The 13900-nt window shown below is 43.7% G+C and overlaps 1 protein-coding gene across 13 annotated transcripts in view; it reads right to left on the reverse strand.

The window, feature by feature from the left end:
• ANKS1A (ankyrin repeat and sterile alpha motif domain containing 1A) overlaps positions 1-13900 on the reverse strand; it is a 191653-nt gene that overhangs the window by 74953 nt on the left and 102800 nt on the right. For all 13 annotated transcript variants that reach the window (XM_059938876.1, XM_059938882.1, XM_059938881.1 and 10 more), the window contains one exon: positions 453-1042. In XM_059938876.1, the coding sequence (XP_059794859.1) occupies positions 453-1042 (590 nt within the window). The remainder of the gene's footprint in view (positions 1-452; positions 1043-13900) is intronic.

The raw sequence follows: 13900 nt of genomic DNA on the forward strand, positions 1-13900 counted from the left end.
AATCCCCCTTCTGATCCCCTTTCAGCAGCTTCTCCCAAAGCCCCCTCCCCCCAACTCAGGATCTTCCCTCTTCCTCCTGAAAACTCATAGGAAGCACTCTAGCTCTTCTGAAGCATCTTCAGGGTGAGCCTGGCTCCCTCAGTGGGGCTGATGGGATCCAAATATTTCCAAATAGCATATCATTTCTAGGAACTGCCTCTCCCTCAGTCCTGCTCTGCTGGGCCTCCACCCTCCAGATTAACCATGAGTGGACCTGTCCTCTGCCACACAGGCAGGAAGACCCCTGACCTGGCTCCCTGGCACCTGCCTCCCTCCCAGCTGTCAGAAACACTCTGGTTGAAGTGTGAGGGAAGCAGGGCAGCCCTGGCCCACATCCTGGCCTGGGCGTCAGCACCCAGGGGAGCGCGGGGGGCTCAGCCAGCCCAGCTCTCCGAGACATCACGCGGCCTTACCTCATCCCACTCGGAGGCAAAGGAGGGAGACTTCTCCAGCCTCTTCTTCCCGATGCTGCAGTTGGACAGGGACTCGCTCCGGCTCCCCATCGTAGCGTCCTCCGTGGGTGAGCAGGTCAGGAGATCAGAGTCAGACTTGGACAAGCTGCGGCTGAGTTTGAGCTCAGCTTTGGGTCTGCCGGTGGGAGGGGCTCGGCTTCTGGCCCCGCTCCGGTCGCCTTCTTCCTCGGCACCCCCAGGGTGTGGAGATGCGGTGCGCGTCGAAGTTTCGGGGTGCGTCTGGCTGTGGGCGGGAGGCAGGCCGGCCGGATAGCCCACTCTCTTACTCTGGTCCGGCACGCGGGGCGCGGAGGCTCCGGACGTGCGCCCGCCCGTCTCCTCCAGCTGCATGCCTGCCTCGGGGCGGGCACCCTGAGCGGGGGACCCTTCTTGATGGCTCTGGCCAGGGGCTGGAAGCAGCTGGAAAGGGTCCTGCCCCGCCTCACACACTGGGGAGGAGCCGTGGAGGAGACCTGAGAACTGCTCCGGGACCTGCCCGTCCTGCCCCTCTGCAGAGTCCTGGCTCCGGCTGCCGCTGCTCTGCCTGTGGTCTTGGAGTGGACAGAGAGACAGAGAAATAACAAAATTAAACACGGCAAAAACCAACAAAGTTCCAATGCAGCAAGCGCACGGCCGAGCAGAGGAATTCAAAAGCAGAGGGAAAGAGAGAGAAGTTGGATCGTCTGGGGAGAGGACAGAGGGAGAGAAGGGGAGAGAGGAAGGCAGAAAACAGTTTCATATTGTTCTTAATGTCCAATTTGTACCCAAAGTCAGAGCATTTATGAAATTCCAAACACTGGCCTGATTAATGCTATCTGGCAGCCTTCCTTGTTGTTAGATTTCTGTTAACATTAACGACCAGACCTTGCTATATAAGGCGACAAGAGGTGCTAACTATATCCCACAGAAAGGACACAAGTGAGGAGAGAGTGAGTGAACACGGAGCAAAAGTGAGAGAGAGAGAGAGAGCACGCGCGCGCGAAAGAGAGCAAGCAAGCACAAGCAAGCGAGACTCACTCCTGGAACATCTGATACATTTCCATAAAGGCCAAAGTGTTATTTAGAGCCACCCGCCCCCCCACTCCCCCCCTTCCTCTGGCAAGCAGCAACAGAGGGAAAAAAATGGAAGTCATGATCCACAACCTGCAACTTCTGGAATTCCTTAACTGAAAGTACAAAACAAACCAGCAGAGAAATAACTGCTTCCTTCCTCAGAGGGGGGCGATTCAGAGTTCCACGCCTCATCCTTCCTTCCTCAGGGAGTACAGACTTTTCTACTTTTTTTTTTCTCTCTTTCTTTTTTCTTTCTCTTTTCTTTTCTTTCTTTTCTTTTTTTTTTTTTTGAGAATGTACACATCTCACTCCTTCCAAAGCCTCCCAGCTGCTCCTATTTGTTTAAGTTTAACCTTAGTTGATCCACTGAAATCAAAATGGTCTGATTTGTCAATGCCAAGAGACATGTGCAGTTCTTCTGAGACAGCCCTAACATCCCAGAAACCTGACACTACTGGCTCGTGAGGCCAACTACTACTGTACACTCCCCCGAGGTATCAAATACCTCTGCCCTGAGGTAGCATAAATAATTGACCAAATCAGAGTCCAATATCAGTATCACACTGGGACACCCAAGGGGCTCTCCCTGCATGAACTCAGAACCATTAGAGATTTTAACCCACATCAGCAGGGCAGATGACAACCCTGTGTCCAGTACTAGCTCACATTCCACAGCTAATATTCAACTCTACTTTCTTTGTCAGTGGAATCTACGGTATATACACCAAATGATTCCCTAGTCTGCCCCAAGCTCCCCAAACTGTTCATGAGATCAGAGAATCTTGGAATCCAAAGGGTCAAGTTCAACTATTTTTACAGATGAGAAATCTAAGGCCCTCAGGCCTTCTGTGGTTTGTCCGGAGTGGTGGGGGAGAAGGCTCTAACCTAGGCATCTGAGCACCTGGCTCTGGTCCTGCTGTTCTGCTCTCTCGCTGTGTGGCCTTGGCAGTGATCACATCTTGCCGGGCTTCAGTATCTAAAATAAACAGGTTGGCTGCATGGTCCTTATAAACCCCTTTTATGTTCTGATAGTGATGAGAAGCCAAGTCTCCAGCGTACTGCGATGGCACACTTCCCCCTTGGGGTGCTGCAGAGCCCCGCCTGGGTGTCTCTCCCGGGGCTGCCTGCACAGCACCCTCCCTTCCTCATCATGGCCTGCAGCCCCAAGGCAGTCAGGTGAGGAGGGGCACGCTTCATAACTATGACGCTTCGCTGCCCAAGCATGATGCCAGGGTCCTACAATGCTGGCTCTTCCAGGGCAGCATTTCGGGAAGGACCCCAACAACCAGCTCTCTGAATGAGCCCACTGCCCTGAGGTCTGAGCAGGGATATGGTTCCACGCACCCCACCCTCTCAAGAAGAACAGTTTGGTCTCCACAGTCGGCTCAGCTTTTGGCAACTCTGCAGAGGCTGCTGAGGGGGCAGCCAAGTCCACGTTATGGCTCTGATTACTTATCCACAGGAGCCCAGAAGTATGAACTTTGGCCATCTCCTTCCTCTATACTTGACTGCTTCAGGACTTTCACACCCTGAACTCACACACCCCACACCCCAAAGGTCAAGTCCAGAGCACTGAACAAGCACTGAACATCCTGAATCATGTCTCTAGGGAAGAAGATGTGCTGAGTACATAAGAGTTCCACACAGCTTCACTCAGGCCCCAGGAAGCCCTGACTTCCAGGCTATGAACACCACGTATGACAACTGACAGCGTGCAAGAAGTGCCCTGTAGGGCTGCACAGTGGGACCACATGACCACCTAATGGTGGTTCGGGCCAGTGGGACTTCCTAGGAGAGGTTGATGGGGAGAGTCAACCAGGGTGCGAAATTCGCCACCTCCAGGACCATATTCTGATGGCTGACTTCCTCCAGATTCTGGCCCAAGGTGCAGTGTCCCCCTGTCTGCCTCTGAACTCGAAAGGGAGCGCCGATAACAGGAGCACAGCCTTCTCTTCCTTTGCACCAGCTTCTATCTCCTTATTTAACAAGTTTTTTGAGGAGATGGGAGTCCAACAACAAAAGAAAAACACCAGTCCAGAACTGGGAGTGAGCCAGGCTCACACTGCCTGGGTGGACCTCGGAACCCAGGCCACAGGGAATGTTCTGACTGCTGCTGGGGGAGCCAACAATGAAGGCCCTGTCCAACAGCCACGCATTCATGCCAGTCATCAATGGAGAAAGAGGGACAGATGCCAAGAGCTCAGTACCAGACAGACGCTGGAGGAAGGAAGTGGGCAGAAAGAAGGAACTTATGGAACTTATGGAAGGAGGAAATATGTGAAGAGCAAGAATTTCTGAGGGTCATAATCCCATTAGAGAAAACACAATCCACCAGAGTAGAAGAAATCATGGAAAGGGATGCTCATAATGAGACAACTTGCCCAGGCAATTCCCTAGGAAAGACACCTTGGTATTTGAAAAGCTTGTCAAGATCTAAGAACCTCAGGATCTCAACAAGCTGGTGTTCTCTTTCCCATAAAAAACTATATCCAAGGCTAAGTTAGATTTCCTGGCAAATCAATGAGTGGGAAAAGATCTACACAATGGTCCCTTCCTTCTGTAAAGTCAGGACAATATTAGGTCTCTTAGGGACAAGATGTTAGCAATATAATGTACTGATCAAAAGCTAGATTTTTTTTTTCTTTTTCCCCCAAAAGCCAGATCTTGAGCAAATTACCTAACTTTTCTGTGCCTGGTATTGTCATCGATAATTTTGGGATCTTAATAGTACTTATTTCATAAGCTTGTTATGAGAATTAAATTATATATGTGAAGCATTTAGGACCATGCCTGGCACATGCCAGCTCTCAATAGATGGTAACAACTGTTATTATTCTCCACACAGGATCCATAACAACATATTCTGCTCACAGATGAGACCAACTACTTCTCTGTTCCTCACAGATTCATCACAGGGATCTTCAGCGACAATGTACGTGACAAGTACCAACATCCATTGCCTTCATCATCCTTGTAACTCTCGACAGCAGAAGGAGGGGACAGAAGGTAACACAATGAGAATGCTGAAGTGAGAAACTGAGATGGGCCCCAGAACTGCCACTGTAACCACCCATTCCCACAATCCGCATGTGCACAATGTCTGTCTTCAGGGGGCACCTGAAGATATAAAGATGAAGACAAGGACTCTGCTCCACGAGCTTACCAGCTATTGGAAGAGACCAGCATATAGAGAAATGACTAGAATGCAAGGCAAAGATTAATACATGCTTTAAGAAAAGTATAAACCAAATGCACTGTGCAGTGAGCAGAAAGGAGAGTGTGGTAACTTTGAACCAGGAGGCTTCTCAGAAGAGGTAGATTTTTGAGCTGGGTATTGAAGGAGAAGAAAGGCCTTGACAGGCTTAAAGAGAAGTGGAAACACTTTAGAAAAATCAGTGACAGGAACCTTGTGCCCAGGGGCTCGTGGACTCGCAGGCTCGCAGAAGAGAACCCTCAGGCCCAAGGTCTTCCTTCAACTGAGAATCACTATGCTCCCACCCTGGGAACTCCACAGCTTTTCCATCCCTCCTCCCATGCTGCCCCCAGCACTCCTCACAACCTGCCCTTCTAGGAGAGAAACAAAGCAGGACACGGGGAGGGCTGTGTCCTTACTCTCCCCATACATCAAGGCCAGCTGCTCCACTGAATACTAGGACACTCCAGCATGCTAATTCCCAGTCCCTTCGACTTTCCATTTTTATTCATTCTGGGTGTGCATTTTTCTTTTATCCTGTGACCTGCTTAAGCAAGGGGTCTTCTATGCTGCATTTTAACTACTATCATGATCCATGGGGATTCTCAAGGGCTTCTGAATAATAACATTTTAACATTTACCCATTTTCAGTCACCTCTCCCCCTTTATTTATTTATTTATTTTTTCATAGCTACTTTATTTATTTATTTACTTATTTTTGGCTGTGTTGGGTCTTCATTTCGTGCGAGGGCTTTCTCTAGTTGTGGCAAGCGGGGGCCACTCTTCATCGCGGTGCGGGGGCTGCTCTTCATCGCGGTGCGTGGGCCTTTCACTACCGCGGGCCCTCCCGTTGCGGAGTACAGGCTCCAGACGCACAGGCTCAGTGGTTGTGGCTCACGGGCCCAGCCGCTCCGCGGCATGTGGGATCCTCCCAGACCAGGGCTCGAACCCGTGTCCCCTGCATTAGCAGGCAGATTCTCAACCACTGCGCCACCAGGGAAGCCCACCCCTGCCCCTTTAAATGAGGGCTGAAAAATGCAGCTCATGTGAGGACTTGCTACGTTAAATCAATACTCAGGCTCCGAGGAGAAGGCTGGGGTACTCCAGTTTCCCGGGCTGTTCTGCTTTCTTTGTTCCCTTAGGATTGGAACCTTCCAGATGCTCAGTCACTGTGGTGATCATCAGAAACTGTGTGTGTCCAGGGAACTCCCAAGTCCATGGCTGCTTTTGAAGGGTCACCGTGCTTTCCTCAGAAAGAAGGCACCGAGTATGTTATGCAGACATTCGCTGGAGATCGTGATCTGATAAGACAAATAGACTGAGAGTCCTTTCTGGTCCATGACAACAAGAGAAATAGAAGAAGATCTGGACTGGGATTCAAGAGGTCCAAGTTGGAGCCCCAGCCCTGTGGCTTTTCCTCTCTGGGTCTCTTTCAAAAAATGAACGGCTGGGATGCATTCTCTGGGGCTTTGAGATTTAGTACGGTTTGAATCTGTGATTAGACGACCTAAGTTCCCTTCCAGCTCTGTGACATTAAAACATGAATAGTAGCAGGCCTTCAGGGGAAATGATTTAACCTCATGGTTAAACACGCTTTGGATTCGGCCACACTAGAGCTTAAGGGCCAGCTCTAACGCCTAACTTTTTCTTCCTCATCTATTAAACAGGGATAAAAATAGCCTCTATTCGGAAGATTTGTCTTGAGCTATTCAATGACCTAATCAGTGTAACTGAACTCGGCACGTGGCTGGCCCATAAGATGCGTTCAGTTAATGTAAGCTGCCATCATTATCATCATTTTTCATTTACAACCGTTTCCAAACTGCTCTTCACGCTAACACTGAACAGTCTCGTTTCCTTTCTCCAGACTCTACAAAGGAGACAGGTTTCTTCTAAGTGGCCCTATGAACCAGGCAAAATAAAACTCAAATGCCAGGGAAGGTCCAGCCGTCTTGCAAGTTTGGTTCAGGGTGATGTGTAACAGCACAGTGGAGGATGCTAGGCTCAGGAACCACCTCCACCCACAGCAGCACCCACGGGCACAGCCCAGCTGTGGGACTCAGGACTGTTCTACCTGGACTTGGTCCTGATTAGCTGACAGCTCCCCTATTTCCCTAAACTCTTCCTGAAGAGTCTATTCACCGCCTACTGTTGGACCCCTGGCCCCTCAGACTCCCCTATTCAATATTACCAGCTCTGCCTGGATCAGTTTCCAACCAGCCATGATATTTAACCGTGCCTGATTTAATAGCACACTTGCCATCTCTGTTTCCCTTGATCTTCTGCCAGTTCCAACACTGGGTATTCACAACCATTTGCTTTCTCTTCTCCAGTTGCTGGAATGTTGAGCCCTGCTGAATACTCAAGAAACAACTGACTGAGTCCTCTACCAATGTATTTAACTCAGCTGTCTTCCAATAGCTACCAAGTATTAGGTACTAGTTCTTCTGTGCCGGACACTGTGCTAAAGCATGTCCTTTTTTAATAGTCACAGCAACCATGAGGGAAGAATTTGTATCCCTACTTTACCTGTAGAAACTGAGGCTTAAAGAGGTTAAATGGCTTCCTCAAGGCCACCAGCCAAGAAGTGGTAGACAGGAATTCAAATGTGAGCCTGACTACCAGGCTCAGCCGTCCTTTTATTCACTTCTTGAAAACTATGACATCGCCATAAGATCGATTTCTCGCCTCTGCCACTCTTTTCTAATCGTCATCTTTCCCATAGCACCTATACTCTTGGAGGATAATCGCACCAATTTCCTGAGAAGGTTTAGATCAAACTTCCTGAACTATTTTCAACATGATGTCAAAATCTGGGGATAATTTCATCTCTTCCCAATTGCCTCAGAGAAGTATCTCCCCATCTAGGATTTACCAATGGTCAATTGCCCAATCCTTTTTCTAGTCTTTATCCTTCTAGCTCTTTCTGTATCATTTGAAACTGTTTACCAGTTGTCCCCAGTATGCACTCTCTCCTTCCTTGGTCATGGGATTTTTTTTTAGATTGGCTCACAGCCACCTAGAATACAGACTACATTTCTCATCTTTGTGGCTAGGTGTAGCCATGTGACCAAGCTCTGGTCAATGGGTTTTATAAGTGAGAGTGGTATGTGCAACTTCTGAGAACTGTCTTGAAAGTACTCTTCTTCTCTCCTTTCCTCTGGCCTGTGCTGATAGCTTGAACTTGAACAGTCATCCTGAACTATGAGACGGCAGAAGGAGACCGGGTCCTTGACCATCATGAACTGCCATACTAGCCCTGGACTCCTTACTTCTGGACTTCTATCTTGTTTAAACCACAGTGATTTTGGGGTTTTTGGAAGTTCCGTGTTGGCTTCTAAGACACTGCATTATCCTGGTTATCTTCCCATGTTTTTCCTTTATTTTCCTCTAAAAGTAAGTTCTATTCTTGACCTCTTCAATCTCTCTAGTCTTTCCCTCAGCAATTGATTTTCTCTTACGTTATCCATCACCTCAATGTGGATGATTCATGAATCTGTATTTCTAATCATTACATCTCTCTTGAACATCAGACCCACATTTCCAAGTGCTTATGGAGTATTTTTATCTGGATATTCTGGTACCTGAAACATCTCAAACTTAACCTATCCAAAACTGAACTTAACGTATTTCCTCAAATGCGCCCCTCCTTCAATTCCCTATTTCTGTTAGTTGCACAATATTTCCCCAATTAACCAGGCTCAAAACCTTAGAATCATCCTCAATACTCTCTCCTCCTCTATCATCCATACTTGGTTGTAAGATCCTGTTAATGCTACCTCTTCAAAGCCTCTGCTATCCATATTCTCCTTTCTATCACTTTCTATTATCCCCCTAGTTTGGGCTCCAATTTCCTTCAAGAGATTCCTTGAAGTCTCTTGACTTCAGGGTATTCCTGACTCCAGTCTCTCCTAACTGCAATCTAAGATTCTACAATTATACAAACAGTCAGCGCTCCATATCCATGGGTTCTGCATCTGTTGATTCAACCAATCACATATTGAAAATATTCAGAAAAAAAAAATTCCAGAAAGTTCCAAAAAGAAAAACTTGAATTTACCATGTGCCAGCAACTATCGTACTTATATAGCATTTACATTGTATTAGGTATTAGAAGTAATCTAGAGATGATTTAAAGTATCCAGGAGGATACAGGTAGGTTATATATGAAAACTATGTCATTTTATATAAGGGACTTGAGCGTCTGAGGATTTTGGTATCTGGGGGTATCCTGGAACAAATCCCCTGAGGATACCAAGTGACGATTGTACTTACAGTGTGGCTTCTATCCTGTCACCTCATTCAAAAAGCTTCAACAATACTTCATGGTCTTTGGAATAAAGACTGCCATTTGAGATCCAATATTCTACGACTAGTCCTTTGTTCGAGGACTAGATTATTTTCCATTCTCCAAACATGCTATCGTCTCCTGTCATCTTACTGTTATTTATGCCACTCCCTCTGCCTGGAAGGCCCTCTCTTTCCTCCTTATTTCTGCCGATCAAGTACAATTCTCTGTTTTTGGGTTCAGCTCAAATGCACTTCTTTCATAAAGCCATCCCTGATCTCTTACACTGACATTATTTATTCCTCTTTGAACTCTGAAATTACTTTTATACCACTTTACATGAATTTAACATATTCTGCCCTTTTATGATTATTTTACTTATGTCTCATGTATACATATTGTATATAATGGCTGTCGATACATTTGGTGAAAGAAAATATAGATGCATAGCTGACAAAGTTCTAACTTGTTCCATAATGGAAAGAAAAGTAAACTATTCCAACTCAGAAATATAAATTGATAAGAGCACGACAGTTATATAGTAGGGCTCCTCTAATGCAAGGGGTGAGAGAAGAGGAAGCTGCTGAAGATGAGGCTTAATTGTTAAACTCTCTCATTTACATTTTTTGCCTTTGGGAAAAGCACCCAAATTTATACCTTGGAATCTACCAAGAATATCTAGCCTGGACTTCCCGGCAAAGATGGTGGACTGAATACAGGTACTTATTTAAATCTTCTTCCCAAAGTCTTACTAAACTAATAGTAAAAGTGGGCCTCCTTCTAAAAGATGTGCAAATGAAAGCACCCCCAAGAAAACTCAATCCCAAGCTGCCAAAGGGAAAAGCCAAAACTCCCACTATAGAATTCCCCGAAGGCTCAGAAGTTGGCAGCCCTTTGGATGTGGGAGTAGAGGGAGAAGCTAAAATAACATTTTCCTCCCCTCCAAGAAGACTGAGGTCTTCATACTCGTGCACAAACTTCACGTGGACCTAAATGCACAGCTCTCAGGAATACTGATTTAACTGCTTCTTAAAACCTCCAAAGTGTAGCTGTGTGCCAAAGAGTCCACATATATCACTGTCTTCAGATAATCATGCATCACTGTCCTAAGTTAAGTAACCACTTCACCTGGACCTAAGCACTATTAGTGGATGCTGCAGAAAAGCACCAGAGAGAACAATGACTTTTAGAGCTCCTGGCTACTTTCCTATTTGCTAGCAAACCTGGAAAGTTGTCCACTGTTTCTCTGAGCAGTAGCAGGCCCCCAATGTCCAGTGGGCAAAGAGTTAAACACTATAGAGAAATAAGTGATACACAAAACATTGCTCTGCTATGCTAGTCCTGTATAAAGATTTCAGAAGACTTTTTCTACATTGGAAACAATTGAAATAACAGAGGAATATCTAGTCGGATAAAACTGTCATAAAACCATCTGGGCCTAGTGCCTTTGTGGGAGAGGGGAGATGGGCTTTCTACTTCACAGATCTATTAAAGCCTTCTCCTTCTGTCAGTTTTTGTCATTTCTACAGACACAAATGGCATTTCTGGGTGGGAAGATTTTTCACTGTGAAGGTTTGTCCTGCATGGTGCAAGATGCTTAGGATTCCTGGTCACTGGGCACTGAATGCCAGTAGTAACCCTTCCTCAACTAGTCATTGTGATGGACCAATAACTCACCCAGACAATTCATCCCAGGAGGATGGTAGCAACTTCTAACTAACCAAATAAAAAAATTTATTCTTATAAATTCTTTCTATTTATTTTTAAAATCTCTGCATTTATGGTTATATATTTCTTATATTATTCCTACATGTTGTATTTCCCTTTTCTTGATCAGAAATGTCGAGATATTTTAAAAAACACAAGTTTTCATTGCAATATTCAAGTCTATTGCTTTTTTTGTTTTTTAATTTCATTCTTTGTTTTCCTTTTTTTCTTTCTGTGTTTAACTGAGGTGTACATGCATACCATAAAGTAGGTGATGTGTACTATCTGCTTTTATCTTTATTAATTCCTCTCTGATACTTTCTTTTGGTTAAGTTTCAGTCTTTCTTATTTTTTAACAAATGAATTTAAGGATAAAAACTTTCCTCTGAGTGCCACTCTGGTCAAATATTTTCGGTATTTATGCAAAGTATTTCTACTACCATTAGTTTCTAAGTAGAAAAATGGAAAGGAAAAAGATAGGCAACTCATAGACTAAATATATAATACTAATCAGTAAGATAAGGTGCTCAATTTCACTAGATCAGGCAAATGCCAAATTCTAAAGTCACTTTTTTTTCTTACCATGGTGAAAAGCATTAAAAAGTGATAATATTCCATGTTAGTAAAGGTATAGGGACAAGAGCATGCTCGTTCACCATTAAGGAAGGGCCATGTGGCTCCACCAATTAGATCTAGACATGTACCTACACTTTGACCTGCTAATTCTACTTTCTATCAATGTCTTTTAGAGAAATACTCGTATAAGCATGTAAGAATGTCTGTATGGAATGCCACAGCAGCATAAATTATAACAGAAATAATACTGAAGACAACTTAAACATACATCAGCTAGAGAATAGAAAAATGAGTTATGGGATATTTAACAAAAATTTTAAAAGAATAAGGTAGATTTTAGGACTGTGACAAAACTGTATTTATGATCTATGAACAAGGTAAATTGTAAAAAAAAAGTCTGCAAAATAGTTTGTAAAATATGATCCTATTTTAGGTTAAAAAACAAACAAAATCTCACATGGTCACTTTTATATTAAGATAGCAAAGGGCCTGAAGCATACAGCATACTTTCAAACTATGGCCACCAATGGCAACTGTGAGTAGCAGAGAGGTGAGAAGAATCTGAGCATTTTGTGTGTATTCACTTTTCTATTATTTGAAAATTTTCTTTCCAGGGAGCTAAAATGAATGTAATTTTAAAATGTAATTAAAAAAAAATCTCCTATCCCAGCCCTCACATTGTAGTTGCCTCAATTATAAAGGAGGAGCTGAGAGCTCTGGTAGTCTCATTAACATGGCCTTTTTGAAAACTGATGAATTAATTCATAAAAGCTGCCTAAGATAATGACATTAGTGGAAAAGCAGGCAAAATTTAATATGTACTAACATGCGACATCATCTGCTGACTTGCCTCACTTTTACCAATCCTAGCAGGCATTTCGTCCAGGCTACTGAGAAATCGGCAGAGCCTATTTTCATATTTAATGTCTCAACTCCTTTGTCTGAAAGCTCTTTGAGTGATCTAAGCAGCTAGCCTGGAGGCAGGCACACCTCCCATGCTGTGGTTCAGTTAAATCTGTTTCCCCTACTGCCCACTCTCAACAGTTAGCCCAATGCTGCAGAGCTGGAAGAAACCAAAGCAAATGAGGATGAGATGTGAGGTCAGAAATCCTCCTTGGTAGTTCTCTCCTTAACCTGGAGATTTCTTAACCTGAGGATAGAAAATTCCTATCAAGGGCACTTGGCCTCATTTATGAAGTTCATCTGGGAAAGTTTCCCCTTTCCTTCCTTTCAAAGGCTGAGCCAGCTATCTTGTAGGGGTTCCAGATCAAGCCTTTGAAAGAAAGAATTAGAATCTCACTCCTCCATGATACTAAAGATTCTTCCCTCACTAAGAACCACTTTCAAACAGAGCATTAAATAAACTGAGAACTTGTTCTTCAAGGGTTAATTTCAGTATGATTATTACTAAACAACTAGAGTAGGCATCAATGCTCCACTCCACTCTCTGTAAAGTTTTAATTAAAAATCCACCAACATGATTGGAAGACTTAATACAGTTAAGATAGCAATTCTTCCCAAACTGCTATAGAGACTCAGCACAAAATTCCAAGAAAAACCCCAGCAGGACTTTTTGTAGAAATCAATAAGCTGATTCTAAAATTTTGTCTGGAAAGATAAAAGAACTAGAATACCTAAAACAATTCTGAAAGAGTATAACAAAGTAGCAAAGGCAATTCCATGGAGAAAGGACAGTCTTTTCAACAAATAGTGCTAAAACAACTGGATATTCATGTGCAAAAAAATAAATCGCTACCCATACCACACACCATATAAAAAAATTAACTCAAAATGAATCATAGATCTAAATGTATACCTAAAGCTATAAAATTTATAGAAAAAATATAGGAAAAAATATTCGTGATCTTATCTATGAAAAAAAGGATTAATCGAACTTCATCAAAATTAAGAAACTCTGCTCTTCAAAAGACATTGTTAAGGGAATAAAAAGACAAATCACAGACTAGGAGAAAATAATATATCTGATAAAAACCTTATATCCAAAATATATAAAGAATCTTTACAACTCAATAATAATAAACAACCCAATTTTTTTGATGAGCAAAAGATCTTGAAATGGCAACTTGATTAGATACAAGGATGGCAAAGAATCACATTAATAGATGCTCAACATCATTAGTCATTAGGGAAATGCAAATTAAATCCAGAACGAAATATCACTACACACCTATTAGAATGGCTAAAATTTTTAAATACTGACAATATTAAGTGCTGGGGAGCACACACAGCAATTGTAATCCTGATAGGAAGGTAAAATGGTAGAACCATTCTGGAAAATGGTTTGGCAGTTTCTTATAAAGTTAAGCATGTATTTATACAGGATCCAGCAATTTCACTTCTTGCATTTACCCAAGAGAAATGAAACCTATGTTCACACAAAAACCTCTATGTAAATGTTTACAGTAGCTTTATTTGCAATTGCCGAGAACTGTAAATGGCCCAAATGGCCCTCAACTAGAGAATGGACAAACTGTGGTATGTCCATACAATGGAATACTACTCAGAAATGAAAAGGAACAAATTACTGATACACTCAACAAGTATGAGTCTCAAATGAATTATGCTAAGTGA

This window comes from Balaenoptera ricei, chromosome 11 (assembly GCF_028023285.1).
Source record: "Balaenoptera ricei isolate mBalRic1 chromosome 11, mBalRic1.hap2, whole genome shotgun sequence".
In the NCBI taxonomy this organism is placed as follows: domain Eukaryota; kingdom Metazoa; phylum Chordata; class Mammalia; order Artiodactyla; family Balaenopteridae; genus Balaenoptera; species Balaenoptera ricei.